Genomic DNA, 23,227 nt, shown 5'->3' with positions numbered 1-23,227 from the left:
TTCAGGTCGCTGGCTCAAGGCTGACTCAGCCTTCCATCCTTCCGAGGTTGGTAAAACAAGTCCCTGGCTTGCTGGGGTACAGTGTAAACAACTGAGGAAGGCAATGGCAAACCATCCCGTAAATACAGTCTGCCTAGTAATGTGATGTGATGTCACCTCATGGGTCAGTAATCAACCAATGCTTGCACAGGGGACTACCTTTACTTTAAAAAAAAGTTTAGAACTCAGTTTGCTGATAGAATTCTGTAAAGAAATAGAAGGAAGCACTGCAAGACTGAGACAGGAGGCTGGAGGTGCTCTGGACCAATATACACGAGGCCCAAGAAACAGAATCCCAACTCTGGGGATTAAGTAGGACTGACACAGGTTGGGAGACACTTGTGAAACCTATAAAGGACCTTCTTTGGAGGAAGAACAGAATATTAAGGGCACCAGTATGCCTACAAATCCAAAAGTGGGACATCACTGTATGCCAGGCCCCCACTACACTTACAGCTTTCAGAAGTTTCTGCTGCTTCCTAAACCAAAACTTGGCCCAGATAACAGTCTTGCCTGGAGGGAGACCTAACCTCAAATACAAGGTTTCAGATTCCCAGCAAAACTCTCCCATTAGAAGTTGCTTCCTAAGGTCAAGTTTGTAAGGTACAACTTCACGCCGCCAATCTGACCTTATCCCCAAAAGTCTCTACATTTCTACAAGGAATTTTCATGTTTGGTAGACCTGTCTGTAATTACAACCAAATTGGAGGGATATCCATCATGAACTCCAAAAAATGTTCCAATTAAATTTCACTGTAGATCCAAAGAACATATTGTTGGGCATTACTCCACCAGAATTACCTGCGTGATCTAAAGATCTGTTTAAGTACGCCGCAACTGCAGTGAGAACTGTTTTAGCAAGGAAATGGAAACAGGCACTGCTTCCAGATATAGAATGGATAGAAAAGCTTTTGGAATACGCAACTATGGCCAAAATGACCAACTTGGTAAACAATTATCAGAATTATGAGTTATTTTATGAAAACTGGAAATTATTTTATCAATATGTTAAGGTTTAAGAATGAGTGGTAGAATACTAGATGGTAGCTGGACATAATGATTATTAGGTTATGAAACATTTATTAACTATATTTACAAGCTAGGAAAGCTATTTTGACTTTATAACCATGAAAAATATGTATGACAATGTAATCGGCTTTATTCTTTATTTGTGTTGCCAAACTGTTCCCATCCCTTTTCCCTTACTTTTGTACCTCCCACCCCCCATGAAATAATAAAAAAGGGGGGAAGGAATGAGCCCCCAAATCCTAGAGGTAGTGCCTACTTTACCTTGTAAACCGAACTTTGCAAATGTTACATTCATAGGGCTTCTCGCCTGTGTGGGTTCGGATGTGGCGTGGGAGTTTGCCGGCTCCTTGGATCACCTTCTCGCAAATGGGGCACTTCTGGAATGCTTTTGCTCGGATCTTCTTCTCCACCTTCTGGGACCAGGACGGATAGACCTCGCCCTCTTGGGAAGTGCTAAAATATTTCAAGTAATAATCCATGACCCCGTCGTCATCCTTGCGGTCCTCGTCGGCCAGCTGCGACCGCCCCACGGAATTGATCATCTGTTGCAGGAGGGCGCTGGCAGCCAGGCCGTCCACTTCCCTGCCGTCTGCATCCTCCCCCTCCCCTCCCCCAGGAACAAAGGCAGGGGAGCCCCCCTCGTGGTCCAGCTGAGCTGCTGCCGATGTCTCATCCTCCCCTGCAGCTGTCGGCAGGTTGCGCCCGCCAAATTGTCCATTCTGGGAGGGTGGGAACACGGATCCCTGGGCGTCTTCCTCCTCCTGGTCCAACCACATGGCGTGGTTGCTGTCGGGGTCACAGTCATTCGCCTTTGGTCTTTCGTTGAGTGCAGCCTGTGAGTAGAAGTCCACGCCGTTGCAATCCGGCTCCTCTTCCTCCTCTTGGCCACGGAAGTTGAGCCGCTGAAGGTCTCTCAAGTCTTGGTTGGTCCATGGAAAGCTGCCCTGTTGGCCGTTGATGGGGTTGCTCTGGAAGAATTCCAGGTACTCTTTCGCTCTGAGATGGTTCCTTTGATCAATTTGATCTACTGTATCCATCTGGTCATTTTTGGCCAGAATCTTCCTGTCCAGGAGATCTGTGCAAACTTCCCTTACCGCCTGGATCTCTAGCAGCTTGGCAGCGTTGAGGATCTCGCTGACGTTCGAAGTGCTGACGGTAAGGGTGGCGGTGTAGGCAAACTCCAGCAGTGCCGACAGGGCATCGGCACTCACAAAGTCTATCTCGTACACGTTCTGCTGGTCTACCACTAGCCCTGAGGTGAAGAGCTTCTTAAAGTACTGGCTGCAGGCCGCCAAGACAGAGCGGTGGGTGGGGAACTCCTGCCCGTCCACCAGAATCACCACATCGCAGAGCAGGCCGTTGTTCCTCTGCTCGTTCAGGCTGCTCAAGATGTCGCTGCTGTGGTCGGGAAAAGGAATCCCGATGGGGCCATCCACACCACCCTCCATGCCGACACCAGAGGGCTGCAGAGAGACAGGAAACATGATCAGTGGATAGGAGCCTCCCCATTTCAGACAATCCCCCCTTTGCACAGTCTCAACAAACCTGCCAAAAGATTCACTGGCCCACTGGTGCCTTTGCTGATTATACACCAAGAGTTTGAAACATCAAGGAAGCAAATTTCCCCAGTTTTCCTGGTCACCTAGAGACATTTGGTACTCATAGAATCATAGAGTTGGAAGGGGCCATACAGGCCATCTAGTCCAACCCCCTGCTTAATGCAGGGTCAGCCTAGAGCATCCCTGACAAGTGCTTCTCCAGCCTCTGCTTAAAGACTGCCAGTGAGGGGGAGCTCATCACCTCCCTAGGTAGCTGTTTACACTGTCAAACAACTCTTACAGTAAATTTTCCCCTAATATCCAGCCTGTACCTTTCCACCTGCAATTTAAACCCATTACTGCGAGTCCTATCCTCTGCTGCCAACAGGAATAGCTCCCTGCCCTCCTCTAAGTGACAGCCCTTCAAATGCTTAAAGAGAGCAATCATGTCTCCCCTCAACCTCCTCTTCTCCAGACTAAACATTCCCAACTCCCTCAGCCTTTCCTCACAGGGCTTGGTGTCCAGAGCCCTGATCATCCTTGTCGCTCTCCTCCGCACCAGCTCAATTCTGTCCACATCCTCATTACAGATGACCAGGCGAATGTTACCTATAGGTTGCTCCTGCTGTCTCTGCAGGTTCCACAGGCATGTACTGGCATCTGACCTCCCAAGAAACTCAGCTTTCACTTGAAAAACTGAGAGCAAGTTCCTGGACCGTATGACTGTAGTGAAAAAGATTTCAACCCAACAAACAAAGTCTAAGGCAGGGGTGGGGAACCTTTTTTCCACCAAGGGCCATTTAGATATTTATAACATCATTTGTGGGCCATACAAAATTATCAACTTAAAAATAAGCCGACCAAGCCCCAAGCAGGCAGCTGCCCAGATGACCCCCCCCCCAGTGCAGGCAAGCAGGCAGGCATCCAACAGGTGGCGCACTCGCCCACCTGGTGGCACAGGATGGTTTGTTACACCAGCCGGGAGTAGCCATCCAGCCGCACGCTGGAGTTGCTCCTGCTCTGCATGGTCGGGGCCAGATTCTATAGCTGGCTCCTGCTACCTCCGCCTGCAGGGATGAAATGAGGATACAGTGGCTAAGAACTCCCCCTCCCCCAGTGCATTCTGGCCCTACCCCCTTTAACCCCTCCATTATTGCCACTTAGATCCTTCTGAGCTAGAGATCTGCCAGGATGTCAGCACTTGGCCTAACCAGAACCACAAACCACAACAGGAGACGAAATTGTCCACAGAAGCTGGCTTTACTGGTAAGAAAGGTTAGCAGAGCACAGAGAAGCTAAAACAGCAATGGAGGAAATTGTCTTACACTTGATAATATAAAAGCATAGAAAAAAGCATTCCACCGCACAGCACAGTTTCAAGATATTACAGATTACAAACAGTCCAAGCGCACCGTGATTCACACGGGTTACTGTCGGTTTCAAAGAGTCTACAAAAGCAAAACAAACCTTGAAGGCCATTTGGTGGGAAAACGAAACTGAGACACAGACCTGACATTCTGCTCCCCTTAAGGCCCCCTCCCATCTTGCAAGGGGGAGGGCTTGTCGGGGTAGGTGGTGTGGAAGGCGTGTACTAAGTGGGGGGCGGAGACATCTCGGGCACACACCCATTCATCGTAGGCGGGGGGGAAATGTTTCCACCGAACCATATATTGCAGGGAACCATGACGTATACGGGAGTCCAGGATTTTTGACACTTCAAAATGCTCCCCCCCCCACCATCACAGGTTGCTCAGGGGGCGGTTCCGGGTGCCACTCCGAGGAAGCGACATGCGGCTTGAGGAGGCTGACATGGAAGACAGGGTGGATATGTCTCAAGGGAGAGTCAGTTCCACAGTGATTATCCGGGCAAAGGGATATGGTCCCACGTACTTGGCGCTGAGCTTATGGCAAGGGCGGGTGGACCGCAGGTTCTTGGTGGAAAGGTACACTAAGTCACCAATCTGAAAGTCTTTGCTGGGTGAGCGATGCTTATCTGCCTGAGCTTTATATTTGCGTTTAGCTCTGTCCAGATTTTTCACCAGCCAGGGCCAGGTGGTGTGGAGAGTCTGAGTCCAAGAGGCTACATCGGAATCTCCCTCCCCCTCGGTTACATTTGCACGAGCAATAGGACCAAAATCCTGACCATACACAGCGTAGAAAGGGCTAAAACCTGTAGATTGATGTACAGCATTATTGTAAGCATATTCTGCAAAGGGTAACAGCTCCACCCAATCATCTTGATGGTAATTGACATAACAGCGTAAATAACATTCCAGTACAGCATTGACTCGTTCAGTTTGCCCATCCGTTTGGGGGTGTTAAGCGCTGGATAAACCCAGCTCCACCCCCACCAACTTGAGAAAAGCTTTCCAAAACTTAGCCACGTAGGTACTTCCGCGGTCGTAAATTATCTTACACGGGAAGGAATGCAAACGGAAAACATGTGACACAAAAAGGCGGGCCAACTTGGGGGCGGAGGGGATACTCGCACACGGAATCAAATGGACCTGTTTGGAAAATAAATCAGTAACAACCCACAATACAGTTTTTCCCTCAGTGGGAGATCGGTCATGAAATCCATGGCAATTATTTCCCAAGGTCTGCTTGGAATTTCTAGTGGCTGTAGCAGTCCTGGGGGCTTGCCTTGGGATTGTTTGACAGTGGCACAAATAGGACAGCTGCGAATGAAGGAATCCACATCAGAACGCATGCCCACCCACCAAAATTGTCTGTGCAACAAGTGAAGGGTTTTCAGGAAACCAAAGTGCCCTGCAGTTTTAGCTCCATGGGCCAATTGCAGGACTTCTCTCCGGAGTACTTTAGGCACATACAATTTTGAGTCTTTGTACCAACAACCACCTTGTTCAAGCAAGCCTTGGGGTAGAGCTTGAGCAGTGCATTCGGCCAAGCACTGAGTACGCAGGGAGTCCAGGAAGGAATTGGACAGGATCACTCCCCCCCTCCTGCAGAGGAGGATGAATCAGGAGGCAATGGTGACGGAGTGGGGGGGGAACTGGTTGCTGCGGGGCGCCAATGACAGGCGGCGCGAGTGGGTCTGGTGAGGAAGCCGGCTCATGAGTGCCCGACACGCTGCTGTTCACTGCTTGGGACTGGGACTGGGGCAGAGTTTGGGACTGAGTCTGTACGGCTAGCACGGGCAGAGCCTCCCTGTGTGCCGGGGTGAACAAAGAGCTCGTAGGATGATCTATTTTGACCGGGTATTGGGGCAACCTGGAAAGAGCATCAGCAAGCACGTTTTGCTTCCTGGGCACATGTTTAAGAACAAATCGGAATTGAGCAAAGAAGTCCGCCCAACGCTGCTGTTTCGCGGACAATTTATGGGTCCCCGTGAGGGCAGCTAGATTTTTGTGATCAGTCCAGACTTCAAAGGGGACCCCGGACCCCTCCAAAAATTGCCTCCACAAAGTAAGAGCATGATGGACGGCTGATGCCTCCTTCTCCCAAATGGGCCAGTTCAGTTGGGCGTGCACAAATTTCTTAGAAAAATAAGCACAGGGGCGAAGAAGACCGTCTGGACCTCCATGGAGACGAGCCCCCCCCCCCATGGCTACATTGGATGCATCGACTTGCACAATAAACATTTGGTTTGGGTCAGGATGTTGCAGCACAGGTTCAGAAGTGAAAAGCTGTTTGAGGGTTTCAAAAGCAGTTTGACATTGATTAGTCCAATGTATTTTGGCGGTAGGCAATGTAGCAGAGACCCCTTTACCTTTTGTTTTCAGAAGATCGGTTATTGGTAACGCCACTTGAGCAAAGTTGGGAATGAAACCGCGGTAGAAATTAGCAAAGCCCAAAAACTGTTGTACTTGTTTACGGGTGGTGGGAGGAGTCCAGTCAAGTACCGATTGGACTTTAGCAGGGTCCATGCTGAGGCCTTGATGGGAGACTACGTACCCCAAGAGTGTTACCTTTTCCTGGTGGAATTCACACTTAGACAGCTTTGCATAGAGCTGGTGCTTACGTAGACGTTGCAACACTTCCCTGACCAGAGCAATGTGCTCATCCATGGATTTCGAATAAATGAGGATGTCATCAAGATAAACTACCACGCCGCGGTATAGTAAATCATGGAGGATTTCATTGATGAGTTGCATGAAGACCCCCGGGGCCCCTTTCAACCCGAAAGGCATCACAAGAAATTCATACATCCCGAAACAGCTAGAGAAGGCTGTGAGGGGTTCGTCCCCCTCACGAATCTGGACCCAGTAATAAGCTTCAACCAAGTCTAATTTGGTGAAAATGCGCCCCTCTTGTAATTGTCCCAAAATGTCCGAAATCAATGGTATGGGGTAGGTGTTGGCTTGGGTAACCGCGTTGAGCTTTCGGAAGTCAATGCATAAACGTAAGTCACCCTCCTTTTTACGGACAAAGAAAGCAGGGGATGAGTTGGGAGCGTTCGATTGTCGAATGAACCCTTGAGCAAGATTTTTATCCAAAAAGTCTCGTAACACAGTACGTTCAGAAATGCTCATAGGGTAAATCTTGCTCTTAGTCAGTGTGCAGTCTTTAACTACTTCAATTGCACAGTCTGTGGTACGGTGGGGGGGGCAAAGCATCGCATTCTTTTATATCAAAAACATCTTCAAAGTCTCGGTAAATCTCGGGTAATGGTGTCGGCAATGAGGTATTGGAGGTTAAGGGCGGCTGGAGGTACAACAGCTACTTCAAGTCGGTGCTGTTCGCATTTAGGATTGGTAAATGTAATTGTGTCAGCCTCCCAGTCTATATAGGGACTATGACCCTTAAGCCAATTAATTCCCAAAACAACTTCGTACCGGATGGGAGCTATGGTAAAGTCTATTTGCTCCCAATGGGAACCGATACCCATCGCCACTCCCTGTGTGCGATGATCGACTGGTCACCCTTTGAAATGGCTACCATCCATTTGGGCGAATTGGACGGGAGCTGGTAGGGCCTCGGACTTGACTTTTAGGGCTGCAAACGTGGCCTCATTGATTAAAGTGCGCCCGCAGCCAGAGTCTATAAGCACCTTGACATGCAGTTGGGGACCCCCTTTATAGTGTTGTAACACTACGTCCACATAAATAGTGTTTTCAACTTCACTCACCATGACAGGAGCCTTGGGTTTAGCAAGAGATTCTGCAGGGGTCTGTGGGACGCTCCACTCACCACAGACCGTATCCGTTTTTTGACAGATCAAGAGGGGATTCCAGATTCAGAGCTGGGGATTTCCATTAATTATCCTCGTCGGACGAGGGAGAGCTGTCCCCCACTGGGGCACTTGTAATCCGGGACCCTACGGGGTCGATTGGTGCAGGGAGGTTGGACAATTCCTCGACGTGTAGTGCAGAGGGTGTGGGTCGTCCCGGCGCTGCGCTGCGGGTGGCCGCGGTGCCTCTGCGTTGAGGTCGTCCTTGAGCTCCTTGGGCGAGTGGTCTCTGGGCGTTGAGGTCAAGCCGCTGCAAAGTGCCCCATTCCTCCGCAAATGAGACAAGCCCCTCTCTGGAAACGGGACTCGCGATCCAGAGGGAGCCGGGTTGGTCTCCGCGGGTTGGGAGTCAAAGGTTTGGTGGGCGGTTTTTGTCCGCCCTTCTTAGCTCTATTTCGGACTAGCGAAACAAACCGCCGGCGGCTTTCAACTTCTTCAGCCAGCAAAATCCAGTCCTCAAGGATATCTGGGTCGCCTCGCATATAAGACCAGTTTAAAATGTCTGGGTGCAAGGCTTCGCGAAAGTAGTGGATAAGGGTAGCTTCAGGCCAGTCCACCACCTTACTCGCAAGTCTTTGGAATTCATCTGCAAACTCCCGAACCGGAGAGGAGCCTTGCCTGAGTTGTAAAAGTTCCGCTTTGGCTCTCTCTCCCATGAAGGGATCTTCAAACCGCCGTCGCAAGGCGAACATAAAATTGTCGAGGGAGTGAATGGAGAGGGACCGTGTATCAAACTGTAGAATCATCCAGTCAGCTGCTTTTTCCGTGAATAGAGAGGCAACGAAGCGGACGCGGCTATCTTCGGTTGGGAAGAATTGCTGTTGTTCCCTCATATAACTATCCACATGATGCAAAAAACGGGGTAAGGTCTCAACAGAGCCGTCGTAAGTAATCCTCAGTTTTGGCGGTCTCCATGGAATTGGGTGCACAGGCGGGTATCCAGGGGCTGGAATTCCCGGTAAGGCAGGTGCAACAGGTGCTGCGGGGCCAGGAGCTGCGGGACCTCCGCCCGGGACTACAGGTCCCCCACCAGATGCGACGGGACCCCCTCCAGGGGCTGCGGGACCTCCGCCTGGAATTACAGGTTCTCCAGGCGTGACGGGGCCCCCGCCAGGAGGAACCAGTGGGACAGCTGGTTGTTGCAGCGGCTGCTGCGGTATCACGTGTGCAGGAGTAACGGGCGCAGTTTGAGCCCGTTGCAACTGGTCATTGTCCCTGAGTACTAAGGTCAGTTGATCTTGTAAGCATGCTATCTGTTCCAAAAGATCCATATTTTGGTTACGTAGCAAAAATACTTGGTCGTCAGCGCCGCCAGTCCGGCGAGACTGGCTGGCCCGTAGATTAGCGGCCTAGAGAGATTCTCCAGCATATAAGTCCTCATCGTCGGAGTTGCCTGGTATCTCGGGCAAATCCCCCGCCAACCTGCGGGACTGTTGAACGCTACGGGATGGAACAAAAGACGGGGAGAACGGAGGTAATTCATAGCCCCCGGGCTGTCGAGGGCGTGCGCCGGTCCGCGCGCATTCAAGGGCTAAGCGCTCCCTCTCCCTCTGCTCTGCCCGAGCTTTTGCCTCGGCTTCAGCTGTCGCTCGCGCTTGCTCCTCTGCTTTCTTGCGCTCTGCCAGGGCCTGGTCAGCTGCCAGTTTGGCGGTCAGTGCCGTGGTAACAAGGGGAAGGGCCTCCTGTGCCAAAACGTAGAGGAGCTCTGCGCGCTGATCTTGCAGGTCCAACAGCGGTTGGATCTGTACCGCCAAGGCCGCAGCATTTGCACCGAAATCAGGGGTGAGATGCATCGTGAGTTCCGCCACTGAAATAGTGGCCGCAGTGTGGCCCTGGAAAAGGGCAGCCACCCGTGTGGCTACCGCATCCGCCTCCGTTTGGCAAAGCTCGGGGGGTGGTGCGTCCGGAGTCGCCATGTCGACCGAACGGATCGGGGCCACGGTCGAAGTCAGTTGCGTTTCACAAGTAGTGAGTCCAGCCAACAAGCTAGTCAACAATTGTAAATCCTCAGCTGCCAATCGAGCATCATCCACCAACCGATCAAGGGTCTGGAGGTCTTGGCAGGCGCTGGTATCCGCAATGTCAGACGTCCAGGGGACCGTTGCGGATAGGGAACACCACTGAGCTCAGACCAGTCCAGTCAAGCGGTTGACTTCTGTATCGGTTCGATGTAGCTCAGCTATAACGTCCTGTACAAGCTCGGGGTCGTCAGTCGGCGTTCCCAACGGAAGGGACCACAGATGGAAGCCTTCCAGGGCTCCTAGCAGAACCCGCTACCCGGGGATCAGGTCCACCGGGCCAGGGGCGAACCACACGGGGCTCCAGCCACGGGTAGATCACTCGGAGAGCACTGCCCTTGCTCCCATCCGAGTGGCAGGCGAACCCTCCTGGGCTCCAGCCTGACAGGTGAAAGATGATTGCTGTTTTAATGTCAGCACTTGGCCTAACCAGAACCACAAACCACAACAGGAGACGAAATTGTCCACAGAAGCTGGCTTTACTAGTAAGAAAGGTTAGCAGAGCACAGAGAAGCTAAAACAGCAATGGAGCAAATTGTCTTACACTTGATAATATAAAAGCATAGAAAAAAGCATTCCACCGCACAGCACAGTTTCAAGAGATTACAGATTACAAACAGTCCAAGGGCACCATGATTCACACGGGTTACTGTCGGCTTCAAAGAGTCTACACAAGCAAAACAAACCTTGAAGGCCATTTGGTGGGAAAACGAAACTAACTGAGACACAGACCTGACACAGGACCCATGAAGGGCCAGACCAAATGATTTCGCGGGCCTTAAATGGCCCCCGGGCCTGACGTTCCCCATCCCTGGTCTAAGGTCTTTTATGCATGGCTGTTTCACTCGCTGTCACCCCTCCAATGTCTTCAGGTCCTCGTGTTGATTATGCATGCCGTTTCCGACCGCCAGAGGTCACTTTGCTCTCCCCCTGAGTTTCCCCGCATTTTGCCCATGTTTTCAAATGCGACATAAAACAGGTCTCTGAAAACGTGGCAAAATGTGGGGAAACTCAGGGGGAGAGCAAAGTGACATCTGGCTGTCGGATATGCATACATAATCAACACAAGGACCTGAAATCATTAGAGGGGTGGCGGCAATTGAAACAGGCATGCATAAAAGACCTCTGAGAAATCAGTTTGGTCCCGTAGTAGTAGGGTTGCCAGGTGCCCGTGTAAGCACTTGTCCCGTAGTACTTCCTAAAGCAACCTCCACAGACAGGTAATCCAAGGAAAGTTGAGTTTATTGGAAAGCATACAGGTATTCAGAGCTTGCAGAAGTAAAGGCAGGAATGGGGGGCAAGGATATACAGCAGAATATATGGAGGACTAATGGTCATACAGGTCATAGTAGATAGTATCGATTGGCACAGCAACCCCGGCTACGGGGCCAGGCTCTACGGGCATCAAAGGCTGGAAAGGAATGCAACCATTAGATAAACAATCCTTGAGAGAGGCATCTGCAAGGAGACATAACAGCGAGGCCTGACATCCTGCTTCCCTCAGGGCCCCCTCCCGTCTCGCAAGGGGGCTGGCTTGTGGGGGTAGGCAGTATGGAAGGCGCACACATTGTGTGCGTGAACCCACTCATCTTGGGCGGGGGTAAAGTGTTTCCAACGAACGAGATATTGGAGGGAACCGTGATGGATACGCGAGTCCAGGATCTTTGCAACTTCGAAATGCTCCCCCCCACCATCACTGGCTGTTCCGGGAGAGGGTTGGGATGCCATTCTGGGGAGGGCACATGGGGTTTCAGGAGACTTACATGAAAAACGGGATGTATGTGCCTCAGTGTTTTTGGCAGGGAGAGTTCTACGGTCACAGGGTTAATGATCCGAGAAATGGGGTAGGGGCCCACGTATTTGGCACTGAGTTTTCCGCATGGACGGGTGGACCGGAGATTCTTGGTAGACAGGTAGACCAAATCACCCATGTTAAAGTTCTGGCTGGGAGACCGGTGTTTGTCAGCCTGAGCTTTGTATTTACGTTTAGAACACTCAAGGTTTTTCACCAGCCAGGGCCAGGTGGTCTGAATCGTATGCACCCAAGCCGCCACGCCCTCGTCACCCTCCTCCCCCGAAACATCAACATGGCCAACGGGACTGAAGTCCTGGCCATAGACAGCTTGAAATGGGCTAAAACCTGTGGATTGATGTACAGCGTTGTTATAGGCATACTCAGCAAAAGGTAATAACTCAACCCAATCATCCTGGTGGTAATTGACGTAGCAACAAAGATAACATTCTAGTACAGCATTAACACGTTCAGTTTGCCCATCCGTTTGAGCATGGAAAGCACTAGACAGACCCTGTTCCACCCCCACCAGTTTAAGGAAAGCTTTCCAAAACTTTGCCACATAGCTACTTCCGCGGTCGCTCACAATCTTGCGCGGAAAGGAATGCAGTCGGAAGACATGTGACATAAAGAGGCGGGCCAGTTTTGGGGCGGAAGGAATACCTGTGTACGGGACGAGGTGCACCTGTTTCGAGAACAGGTTGGTAATAACCCACAAAACGGTTTTCCCCTCGCTGAGAGGGAGATCAGTCATAAAATCCATAGCGATTACCTCCCAAGGCTTGGAGGGGATTTCTAACGGTTGCAATAGTCCCGTGGGTTTTCCTTGGGCCCATTTAACAGTGGCACATATTGGGCAACTGCGGATGAACGAGTCCACGTCGGCACGCATGCCCCCCCCACCAAAACTGCCTGCGTAATAAGTGAAGCGTTTTCAAAAACCCAAAGTGCCCTGCGGTTTTGGGTCCATGGGCTAGTTGCAGGACTCCCTTTCGCAACCCCTTAGGTACATATAATTTGGAGTCCTTGTACCAATAACCACCCCGTTCTAGTAGAGAAGTGGGAAGTGTCTGAGCTGAGAGTTCCGCTTGGCATTGGGAACGAAGAGTCTAGGAAAGAGGCAGGTAGATCCATTTCACCCTGTGAGGTGGGTGGGACATGGTTAGGTTGCTGAGCTGGAGGGGGGAGCGGAGGCGAGGAGGGGGGTTGCACAACCGGCTCAACCTGGGGCTTGGGCGTCGGAGGAGCAGATGGAGCAGGAGAGGGAGTCAGACCTGAGTCTCAGGTAGAAGTCCCCCCCCTCGAGCGTTCATTCCGACTGGCTCAGAGCGGGATTGTAGTCGGGTTTGAGACCTGGTTTGGACCGCCAGAGTAGGGAGTACTCCCCTGTGCACAGGGGAAAAGAGCGATTCAGTGGGGCGGTCTACTTTGGTAGGGTATTGGGGAAGCCGGGATAGGGCATCTGCCAGCACATTTTGTTACCCCGGAACATGCTTGAGCACAAAACGGAATTGAGCAAAGAAGTCAGCCCAGCGTAGCTGCTTCGCGGACAGTTTACGGGTTCCAGTGAGAGCCTCCAGATTTTTGTGATCTGTCCAAACTTCAAAGGGAACCTTGGAACCTTCGAGGAATTGCCTCCAAGTAGTGAGGGCATGGTAGACAGCGGCTGCCTCTTTTTCCCAAATGGGCCAGTTCAGCTGAGAGTGCGCAAACATTTTGGAGAAATAAACGCAGGGGTGCAATAAACCTGTGAGGTTCTGTATGCTTCTTTCCTGTGTGTTTCCGCTTTGGCTCATAAAAGCAGCTGAGCGGCCCTTTTGCTAACTTTGGTTCAGGCTGTTAAAACTGTCAGCTCCAGCAGGCCCCAGGCTGGAATGTCCCTCCCCGCTTCCCTCGCTTGCTACAGCTCCCCCCTGCTTTCTCTGGCCTTGGCGTTTGTAGATTGTAGATTTTAGTAATGAGCTTCTTGAGACCTTTTGATGTTCCTGTGCTAGGCACGATTATCTCATGGTTCTCAAAACATGTAACGGGCGTCTGCTGTGTAGAATGGATTATATTGCTGTCTTTGGGAAATAGCAAGCACTTGCAACTTTGATCCTGTAAGGGCCTAGTCTCCTGTAGCTTCTAATAAACTTCCTTGTTTCTGAATGATCGTCTGAGCAAGTGATTTTATGGAAACTGCACAGGGGGGTTAGGAACCCTCACATTAAGTTGCAAGTGTCTTTGCCTCGATTCCTGCTCCTGTACCACATTTGGACAGCTATGGCAGGCAACGGGGATGACAAGAAAGAGGAGGATGACACCGTACCAAAGAAACCCGATCCGGCCCCCTCGGAAGGGAAGTCGACTGGGAAGACGCTCAGTGGAACCGACTCAGGATCGGGTCCGGGTACGAAGCCTAAATCCACCCGGTTAAACACCTGGCTGGAGTCCCCCCGAGGTTGGTCGCTTCCGAAGAGTGAAGCGCGGGCCCGGAGGACCGCAGTTCCCGGGGTTGGGTTCGAGGACGATCCAGCCCGTAAGGAAGCCCTCCTGCTGCACCAGATGGAAGAGGAACGTCAACAGTGGCAGGTGGAACGGCAGGACATGCTTGAACGAATGGATGCCATGACCGCGGTGATAGGGGACATGGCTCAAGCACTAGATGACCTGCGCAAATCCACCGCAGCCGCCGGAAGTCCCGGCGGGTGGAGGACAGCAGCCAGTGCAACCTGTGGCTCCCGCACCGCCCGTCCGCCCCACTCCGCCGGTCCGCCGAGACTTGAAAATCACGTATGATGGGTCGAGTGACCAGTTGACATTTTTTATGGTGCAAGTAGATATTTTTATGCGGGAGCAGGCCAGGACCTTCACCTCGGAAGAGTCCAGGGTCCAATATGTGGCCTCTCTACTGCAGGGTGAGGCAGCCGCCTGGATGGTCCTGCAGTATGAGCTCCGCTCCCCTGTCTTGCGAAGTCTCAATGACTTCATGATAGCCCTTCAGCATCGTTTTGAGGATCCACACTTGGGTGAGAGAGCCAAAACAACCTTGCTACAATTGCGCCAAGGGACTAAGTCGGTGGTGCAGTATGCAAGTGCATTTCAGTCGCTCTCGAGTAAGATTTTGGACTGGAGTGAGGCTACCAGAGTGCAATATTTCCGCAAAGGGTTGAACCCAGAATTGCAATACTGGGCTTTTATGCAAGGTAACCCTCCAGATGTGGAAGGATGGGTCCGGCATGCCGCCGACATTGAAAATCGGAAGCAGCTGCTGCTCCTATCCAGGCAACGTACCAGCCGAGAGACCAAAGTCCATGGAGACAGACCCGGCGGTCCAAAAGACTCTCGTTTCCCCCCGGGGGGAGGGCCGTCAGTGACCGAACGCCGCAAACGCTTTGAGAGCGGGGCCTGTCTCGTTTGCGGAGGTAAGGGACACTTTGCGTCTCAGTGCCCTTCCCGGATCGGACGTCCGGGACCACCTCGGCCGGCAGCGACCGAACCCGAAAAGGCCCCTCCTGAGGGACAACCTCGCCGCCGGAGCGGCGCACCTGGCCGACAAAGCACGCCTACGGCTTTGTACGCACGGACCGACCCTGGAGCTTCGAAAGCTGCTGACCCATCGGGGTCCCGGATTACAAATGAAACCTTCGACTCACCGGAGTCGCGGATTACAAATGCTGCGTCTGCCTCCTCCAGCGAGGAGGAGGAATGGGACATGCCGGCAAAAAACACCGTCGGTCTGCTGTAAAGGGGGCTCCTCAGCAGACCGCTCCGAACGTTGTGCAGGGAGCTCCTTTAAGGGTAAGCGATCAGGAAGACAATGTATATGTAAAAGTTATTCTCACCTTGCCAAGAGGGGGACCGTTGTTTGAACTCACAGCCCTGGTTGACTCGGGCTGTGCTCGTACCCTGATAAGTGAGAAAGTCGCCCAGCAACTGCGGGTTAAAAGAAAGCGATTACCCGAACCCATCCGCTTTTCCCAAATGGATGGTAGTGACTTTAAAGGGGGTCCAGTTACCCACCGCACGACTGCAGTGGTGATGGGTGTGGGAGAACATTGGGAGCAGCTCTATTTCACCATCGCTCCCATCCAGGCCTCCGTTGTGTTGGGAATGAACTGGTTGCTGGGACATAACTCCTCCATAGACTGGGTTGAACGGACTCTCACTTTCCCCCATACCCTGTGTGAGCACCATGATAAGGATTGAGTGCTCAAAACCCAAGCGGCCGCTCTTGTGGGAGCCCCTCAGGCCGAGGCTTTCCGACCCCAGCTCCCCAGCGAGTACTCTCAGTATGCTGACGTGTTTGATGTGCGGGAATGTGATGAATTGCCTCCTCACCGGGAAACTGACTGCGCTATCGAAGTGGTGGGGGATGGCAAGTTGTCCAAAGGAAAAATTTATCCCATGAGTCCCAATGAAAAGGCCGTGTTACGAGACTATTTGGACACTAATTTGGCGCGGGGTTTTATCTGTCCCTCGAAGGCGCCGTACTTGGCTCCCGCCTTCTTTGTCAAGAAAAAGACGGGTGACTTGAGACTGTGTATCGATTTCCGTAGACTGAATGCAGTCACTCAGTCTAATGCATACCCCCTCCCTCTCATTCCAGACCTGCTCGCACAATTGAAGGAGGGCCGGATTTTCACTAAACTGGATTTGGTAGAAGCCTGCCACCGCATTCGCATACGAGAAGGGGACGAACCGAAAACAGCCTTCTCTAGTTGTTTTGGAATGTTTGAGTATTTGGTGATGCCGTTCGGACTTTCTGGGGCTCCGAGTGTGTTCATGCAATTAATTAATGAAGTGTTACATGATTTGTTATTCCGCGGAGTGGTGGTTTACTTGGACGATATCCTCATTTATTCAAAAACCTTGGAAGAGCACGTACAATTGGTCCGAGATGTACTGCAGCGGTTGCGCAATCACAAACTGTTTGCTAAGGTTTCTAAATGTGACTTTCATCGACCCTCCATCACCTTTCTAGGGTATGTGATCTCTCACCAGGGTTTGGAAATGAACCCCGACAAGGTTCGGGCGGTTATAGAGTGGGACCCCCCTACTACGCGTAGACATCTGCAATAGTTTTTAGGTTTTGCAAACTTTTATCGGAACTTTATCCCAAAGTAGCGTAGCGCTCCCTCTCACTTTGCTCTTGCGCACGAAGGGGAAAGGGGCGGCTGCCACTTTGCCTTCTGCTAAATTGCAGTGGACTTCGGACTGCCAGCAGGCATTTGAGACGCTCAAGCGGTTGTTCACGTCTGAACCCGTTCTCGCTCACCCAGACTGTGAAAAGCCTTTTATCGTTCAAGTGGATGCTTCAGACGTTGCCATGGGGGGGGGGGGGCTTCTGCAGCGGGACGAAAACGGCCAGCTGAAACCATGTGCTTATTTTTCCAATAAATTCTCCCAATCTGAAATCAATTGGGCCATTTGGGAGAAGGAAGCGGCAGCAGTAAAACATGCCCTCACCATTTGGAGACATTTCTTGGAAGGAGCGGAGGTTCCCTTGAGGTCTGGAGCGATCACAAAAATCTGGAGGCCTTAAAGGGGACTAGAAAGCTCATGTCGAAGCAAATTCGTTGGGCACAGTTCTTTGCCAAGTTCCGATTTGTCCTTAAACATGTGCCTGGGAAGGATAATTCGTTGGCTGATGCCCTGTCCAGACTCCCCCAGTACCGCAATGACTTTAATCGCCCAATTGAATCCCTGTTTACCCCGGAACAGAGGGGGGAAATCACCGGACTGGCTGTAACCACCCGATCCCAGGCCCGGACCCAAGAGTTAACTCCCCTAAAAGGAGTACCGGAGGCTTTCCAACAAAGGCTTCTAGAAGCCTCAAAGCAGGAGGAGGAGCTGCAGAGCCTCCCCGCAAACCTTAACCGACAGGGTCCCTTCTGGTTCCAAGGGAATAGACTCTATGTTCCTGAAACGCTTAGAAAAGAGGTTTTGGGGATGGTTCATGGGGCCAAACTAGCAGGACATTTTGGGTTCGTAAAGTCTCTGCATTTATTGCGGCGTCAATTTTGGTGGCCAGGCATGAGAGCTGATGTGGAACTGTTCGTGTGCAGCTGCCCCATTTGTGCCACCGCCAAGAGACGAATGGGAAAGTCCCCTGGTCTCCTGAAACCTTTGGAGACCCCAACCATGCCTTGGGAAGTTATTGCTATGGACTTCATTACTGACCTACCCCCAAGCCGGGGTAAAACTGTACTGTGGGTGATAACGGACTTATTTTTGAAACAGGTTCACTTTGTTCCTTGTGCAGGACTACCCTCGGCTCAAAAACTGGCAAGGTTGTTTGTGAATCACGTGGTAAAACATCATTCGGTTCCGAGGAAGGTCCTCTCCGACAGAGGGGCTCAGTTTGTTGCCAAATTCTGGAGGGCTTTCTTGAAGGTAATGGGGGTGGAAGAACAAGGTCTTTCTTCAGCCTACCACCCTCAGACTGATGGCCAAACCGAACGTGTAAATGCTGTGGTGGAATGTTACCTGAGGTGTTATGTTAACTACCACCAGGACAATTGGGTAGACCTGTTGCCTTTTGCTGAATATGCCTATAATAATGCCCCCCATTCCTACACAGGTTTCAGTCCGTTTCAGGTGGTGTATGGTAGGGAATTCGGTCCTTTTGGTTCCCCTGCCATCCCTCCTGAACTCGAAGGAATACAGGAGGTCCAAGATTGGGCACAAGTGGTGCAGACTACCTGGCCTTGGCTTCAGAAAAATCTGGAACGGGCCAAGCGCAAATACAAGGACCAGACCGATAAACATCGATCCCCGGAGTGGGAACTCAGGGTGGAGGAGCAGGTTTATCTCTCCACCAAAAACCTACGGTCACTTCGGCCTTGTAAAAAGCTCAGTGACAAGTATGTGGATCCTTTCCCCATTACTCGGGTCATCAACGACGTCACTGTAGAATTGGAACTCCCCAAGTCTCTTCGAGGGGTGCATCCGGTGTTCCATATCAGTTTGCTCAAACCATACGTGGCGGCCCCTCAGTTCCATCCTCCTCCCAAACCCGAGATTCCCACGGTTGTAGGGGGGGAGACATATCTTGAGGTTTCTAAAGTGTTGGATTCTAAACTGAAAAAGGGGAAGCTGTTTTATTTGATTCGCTGGAAACATCTCAGTCCCGCCCAGGATGAATGGGTAGCAGCTCCCCATGTTGCTGCCCCACGCCTGGTACAGGAGTTCCACTCTGCCTACCCTGACAAGCCCCGTCCAGCTGAGTTTGGGGGAGGGGGGCCTTAAGGGGGGCAGAATGTGAGGTTCTGTATGCTTCTTTCCTGTGTGTTTCCGCTTTGGCTCGTAAAAGCAGCCGAGCGGCCCTTTTGCTAACTTTGGTTCAGGCTGTTAAAACTGTCAGCTCCAGCAGGCCCCAGGCTGGAATGTCCCTCCCCGCTTCCTTCGCTTGCTACAGCTCCCCCCTGCTTTCTCTGGCCTTGGCGATTGTAGATTGTAGATTGTAGTAACGAGCTTCTTGAGACCTTTTGATGTTCCTGTGCTAGGCACGATTATCTCATGGTTCTCAAAACATGTAACGGGCGTCTGCTGTGTAGAATGGATTATATTTCTGTCTTTGGGAAACAGCAAGCACTTGCAACTTTGATCCTGTAAGGGCCTAGTCTCCTGTAGCTTCTAATAAACTTCCTTGTTTCTGAATGATCGTCTGAGCAAGTGATTTTATGGAAACTGCACAGGGGGGTTGGGAACCCTCACAAAACCATCTTTACCCTGTTGTAAGAGAGCACCTCCCATAGCTACATCGGAAGCATCCACTTGTACTATGAACATGTGTTCAGGATCAGGATGTTTTAGCACAGGTTCAGAGGTGAACAGTTGTTTAAGGGTTTCGAAAGCGGCTTGGCATTTGGGAGTCCATAGAATTTTTGCTGTGGGTAACATGGCCGAAGTCCCTTTTCCCTTAGTCTTAAGTAGTCTTCAGTGATTGGGAGTGCTACTTGGGCGAAATTGGGACTGAACCCTCGATAAAAGTTGGCAAAGCCTAGGAATTGCTGCACTTGTTTGCGGGTTGAGGGCGGATCCCAATCTATTACTGACTGTACTTTGGCAGGGTCCATGGTGAGACCTTGGTGCGAAATAATGTAACCCAAAAATGCCAATTGTTCTTGGTGAAATTCACATTTGGAAGCTTTAGCATAGAGCTGGTTGTCTCTGAGGCGTTGTAACACTTCCCTCACCAAAGCAACATGCTCGTCCATAGAGTTGGAATAGATAAGGATATCATCTAGATACACTACCACGCCTCGGTATAACAAGTCATGTAAGATCTCATTAATAAACTGCATGAAGACCCCCAGGGCCCCCTGTAATCCGAATGGCATCACAAGAAATTCAAACATACCGAAACAGCTGGAAAAGGCTGAGGGGTTCGTCTCCATCACGAATTCTGACTCGATAATAAGCTTCGACTAAGTCCAGTTTGGTGAAAATGCGCCCCTCCTTTAGTTGCCCTAGGATGTCCGAAATTAAAGGAATGGGGTAGGCATTGGTCTGAGTAACTGCATTGAGTTTCCGAAAATCAATGCATAAGCGTAAATCACCCGTTTTCTTATGAACAAAGAAAGCGGGGGCTGAGTTAGGGACGGAAGAGGACTGTATAAACCCTCGTGCAACATTCTTGTCTAAAAAGTCTCGCAACACGGTATGTTCAGTAGTGCTCATGGGGTAAATTTTATTCTTGGGGAGCTTACTATCCCCCACCACCTCAATGGCGCAGTCCGTTCTGCAGTGGGGGGGGGGTAGTGCATCACATTCGTTCACATCAAAAACATCCGCAAAGTCCTGATATTCAACGGGTAGCGAAGAAGGAGGGGGGGTGTCAAAGACTAATGCCGAGGCTGTCGGAAGGACAACAGCGACTTCGTGGCGGTGTGGGGCGCAGCCAGGATCAGAGAACGTGATAGTATCGGCTTTCCAGTCTATAGAAGGGTCGTGCCCCTTGAGCCAGTTTATTCCCAAGATGACTTCGTACCGGATAGGGGCTATGGTAAAGTCAATTTGTTCCCAATGAGTGCCAATACCCATCGCCACCCTACAGGTGCGACGGTCGACTGGGCCCCCTCAAAAGCTACTACTATCCATTTGAGCAAATTGGATGGGATCGGGCAGTGTCTCGGATTTGACTCCGAGCGCTTTGAAAGTGGCCTCATTGATTAGGGAGCGCCCACAGCCAGAGTCTATGAGTGCTTTGACATGTATTTGGAGGCCCTTTTTGTAATGTTGTAACACCACGTCCACATATACGGTATTTTCGACTTCACTCACCATAACAGGAGCCTTGGGTTTCGCAGGAGAAGCTGCCCATTTTTTGACAGATCGAGAGGAGATTCCAAATTGAGCGCCGGGGGGTTCCAGGGGTGATCCTCATCTGAAGAAGGAGAACTGTCCCCCAGTGGGGCACTTGTAATCTGAGACCCTGGTGGGTTGGTAGACGTAGGGTCATTGGGAGTTTCTCTGACGTGAAGTGCAGAGGATGCGTGTCGTCCCGGGGCAGTGCTATGGGTGGCCGCGGTGCCTCTGCGTTGCGATCGCCCCCGGGTCCGGGGGGTCCATCTGGTCAGGGAGGGAGTGCGAGGTCCGGACGGCGTGGACAGGTCGCCGCAAAGTGGCCCATATTGCAGCAAACGAGACAGGCTCCTCTTTGGAACCGGGATTCGCAGTCCTGCGCGGGCCGCGTTGGTCTCCGCGGGGTGGGGGCTGCCACTTTAGGAGGAGATTTTTGACGACTGCTCCCCTCTCTGGTCCGGCGTCGGACCAGGGATATAAACTGATGGCGGCTTTCCACCTCCTCTGCCAGTAAAATCCAATTTTCCAGGGTGTCGGCGTCCCGTTGCATGTACGCCCAGTTCAAAATGTCAGGGTGTAGAGCTTCTCGGAAGTAATGTATTCGGGTTGGAATTCATCTGTGAATTCTCGAACAGGAGTAGAGCCTTGCCGGAGTTGCAGGAGCTCGGCTTTGGCCCTTTCTCCCAAGAAGGGATCCTCGAACCGCCTCTGCAGGGCAAACATGAAATTGTTGAGAGAGCGAATGGATCGGGCCCAAGTGTCAAACTGGAGGACCATCCAATCGGCCGCTTTCCCTGTCAGCAAAGAGGCAACGAATCGAACACGGCTGTCTTCAGTGGGGAAGTACTGTCCTTGTTCCCTCATGTAACTGTCTACACGATTGTCAGGCTGTTATCTCGGTTTAGATGTTTCCTCTGTTCCTTTGCTGAACCGTCCAGACTTCAAGGACGGCTCCACATACCAAAGCCTGGGAACGCTACTCCTGGGAAATAGTGCTCTGTTTATGCTTTGTAATCTCCCGCCGTTTCTATGCTTTATATTTCCAACTAACGAGCAAGACACTCATAGCTGTCATCTTATCCTCAATGCACTGTATTGCCTATTTGACCAGTAAAAGCCATCTGCTTGGAATCTAATTGTCTCTGTGGTGATTTCTGGTTCTTTGGGTCAAGAGCTCACATTATGACAGCTATCTCTACAACTCTTCCTCAACAATTTCCTAGTCAGGCTGGAGCCCTGGAGGGTTCGCCTGCCACTCGGATGGGAGCTAGGAGGTCGCTCTCCGAGTGAACCGTGACTACTACTTCTTGGAACCCTGGAGTCCTCATTTGAGGATCCTACCCTTCTACAGGACATAGTCGCTGAACTCTTTAGGACTAATTTAGAGGTTTGCCGCTTGGGGGGACTGGTACAGACACGGTGGCAATCTCTAGTGAGAGTTCTCTGGATGTTAACGTCGGAGGATACTAATACTTGTTTAGACCTCCAGGATTTTGATCAGTTGCTGGATGATGCCCGGCTGGCAACTGAGGACTTACAAGTACTAACCGGATTATTGGACAAGCTTATTGCCCGTGAGACTCTCCCATCCATGGCTCTAACGCGTCCTGTTGCCTTGGGAAAAGGTACCATGGCAGGAGCCGCACCGGCAGGTTTTTCCTTGATACCCGATGCAGCTAGCTGTCAAGCTGAAGCCAAGCGGGTCGCTATCCATACGGCTCTCCTCTTTGCGGATTGTACAAAGGATACCACGGTAGCCACCTTGGCTCAACGTTTGGCCTCGACGTTTGGGGCCGATGCACCCGCGATTGCGATCCGAATGCAACCATTGCTAGGCGGGTAACCGGGCCCCATACTCACACTCCTGGAAACGGAACTTTTACCGCACGTTACCGCAGCTGCAGCCCTGAGACTTGAAAACGAAAAAGTTCTCGCGGATAAAGAAGCTGCTGAAGCGGCTAAGACGGCAGCCGAGGCTCAAGCCGCAAGGGATAAAGAGTTACAGTTGGCTGCGGATCGGGCGCGGACAGGCGGTCGCCCCAAGGACACTGTAAGGAGCGGTCCTCCGTTGGGTCTGTCTTTTCCCCCGGTATTTGCCCTGTCGCACACGACCCAACGCGCACGCCGCCTCGCAGACCGACGCCAAGACTCCGGGGAGTCTGAGGAAGAGGACTTATATGGGGACAGTTCTCAATGGGCCACGAGCTTTAGGACAAGTAAACCTCATCGTACGGGTGGCCCAGGAGAGGACGTTCACCTGTTACGAGCTCAAAATCGAGAGCTATCTGACCGTGTTGATCAACTCCAGGAGCTAATGGAACGTGTGCTTCAG

General features: G+C 51.5%; 1 protein-coding gene across 1 annotated transcript in view; it reads right to left on the bottom strand.

Annotated features, from left to right (window-relative positions):
- Nucleotides 1–23,227, bottom strand: part of ZBTB7A (zinc finger and BTB domain containing 7A) — a 106,226-nt gene that overhangs the window by 14,135 nt on the left and 68,864 nt on the right. The window contains exon 2 of the mRNA XM_056844544.1: nucleotides 1,330–2,531. Within this exon, the coding sequence (XP_056700522.1) occupies nucleotides 1,330–2,516 (1,187 nt within the window). The 5' untranslated portion in view covers nucleotides 2,517–2,531. The remainder of the gene's footprint in view (nucleotides 1–1,329; nucleotides 2,532–23,227) is intronic.

The sequence above is a fragment of the Euleptes europaea genome, chromosome 2, assembly GCF_029931775.1.
Source record: "Euleptes europaea isolate rEulEur1 chromosome 2, rEulEur1.hap1, whole genome shotgun sequence".
Classification (NCBI taxonomy): Eukaryota; Metazoa; Chordata; class Lepidosauria; order Squamata; family Sphaerodactylidae; genus Euleptes; species Euleptes europaea.
Note: the sequence above shows the minus strand (reverse complement) of the source record. Positions and strands in the feature narration are given on the sequence as shown.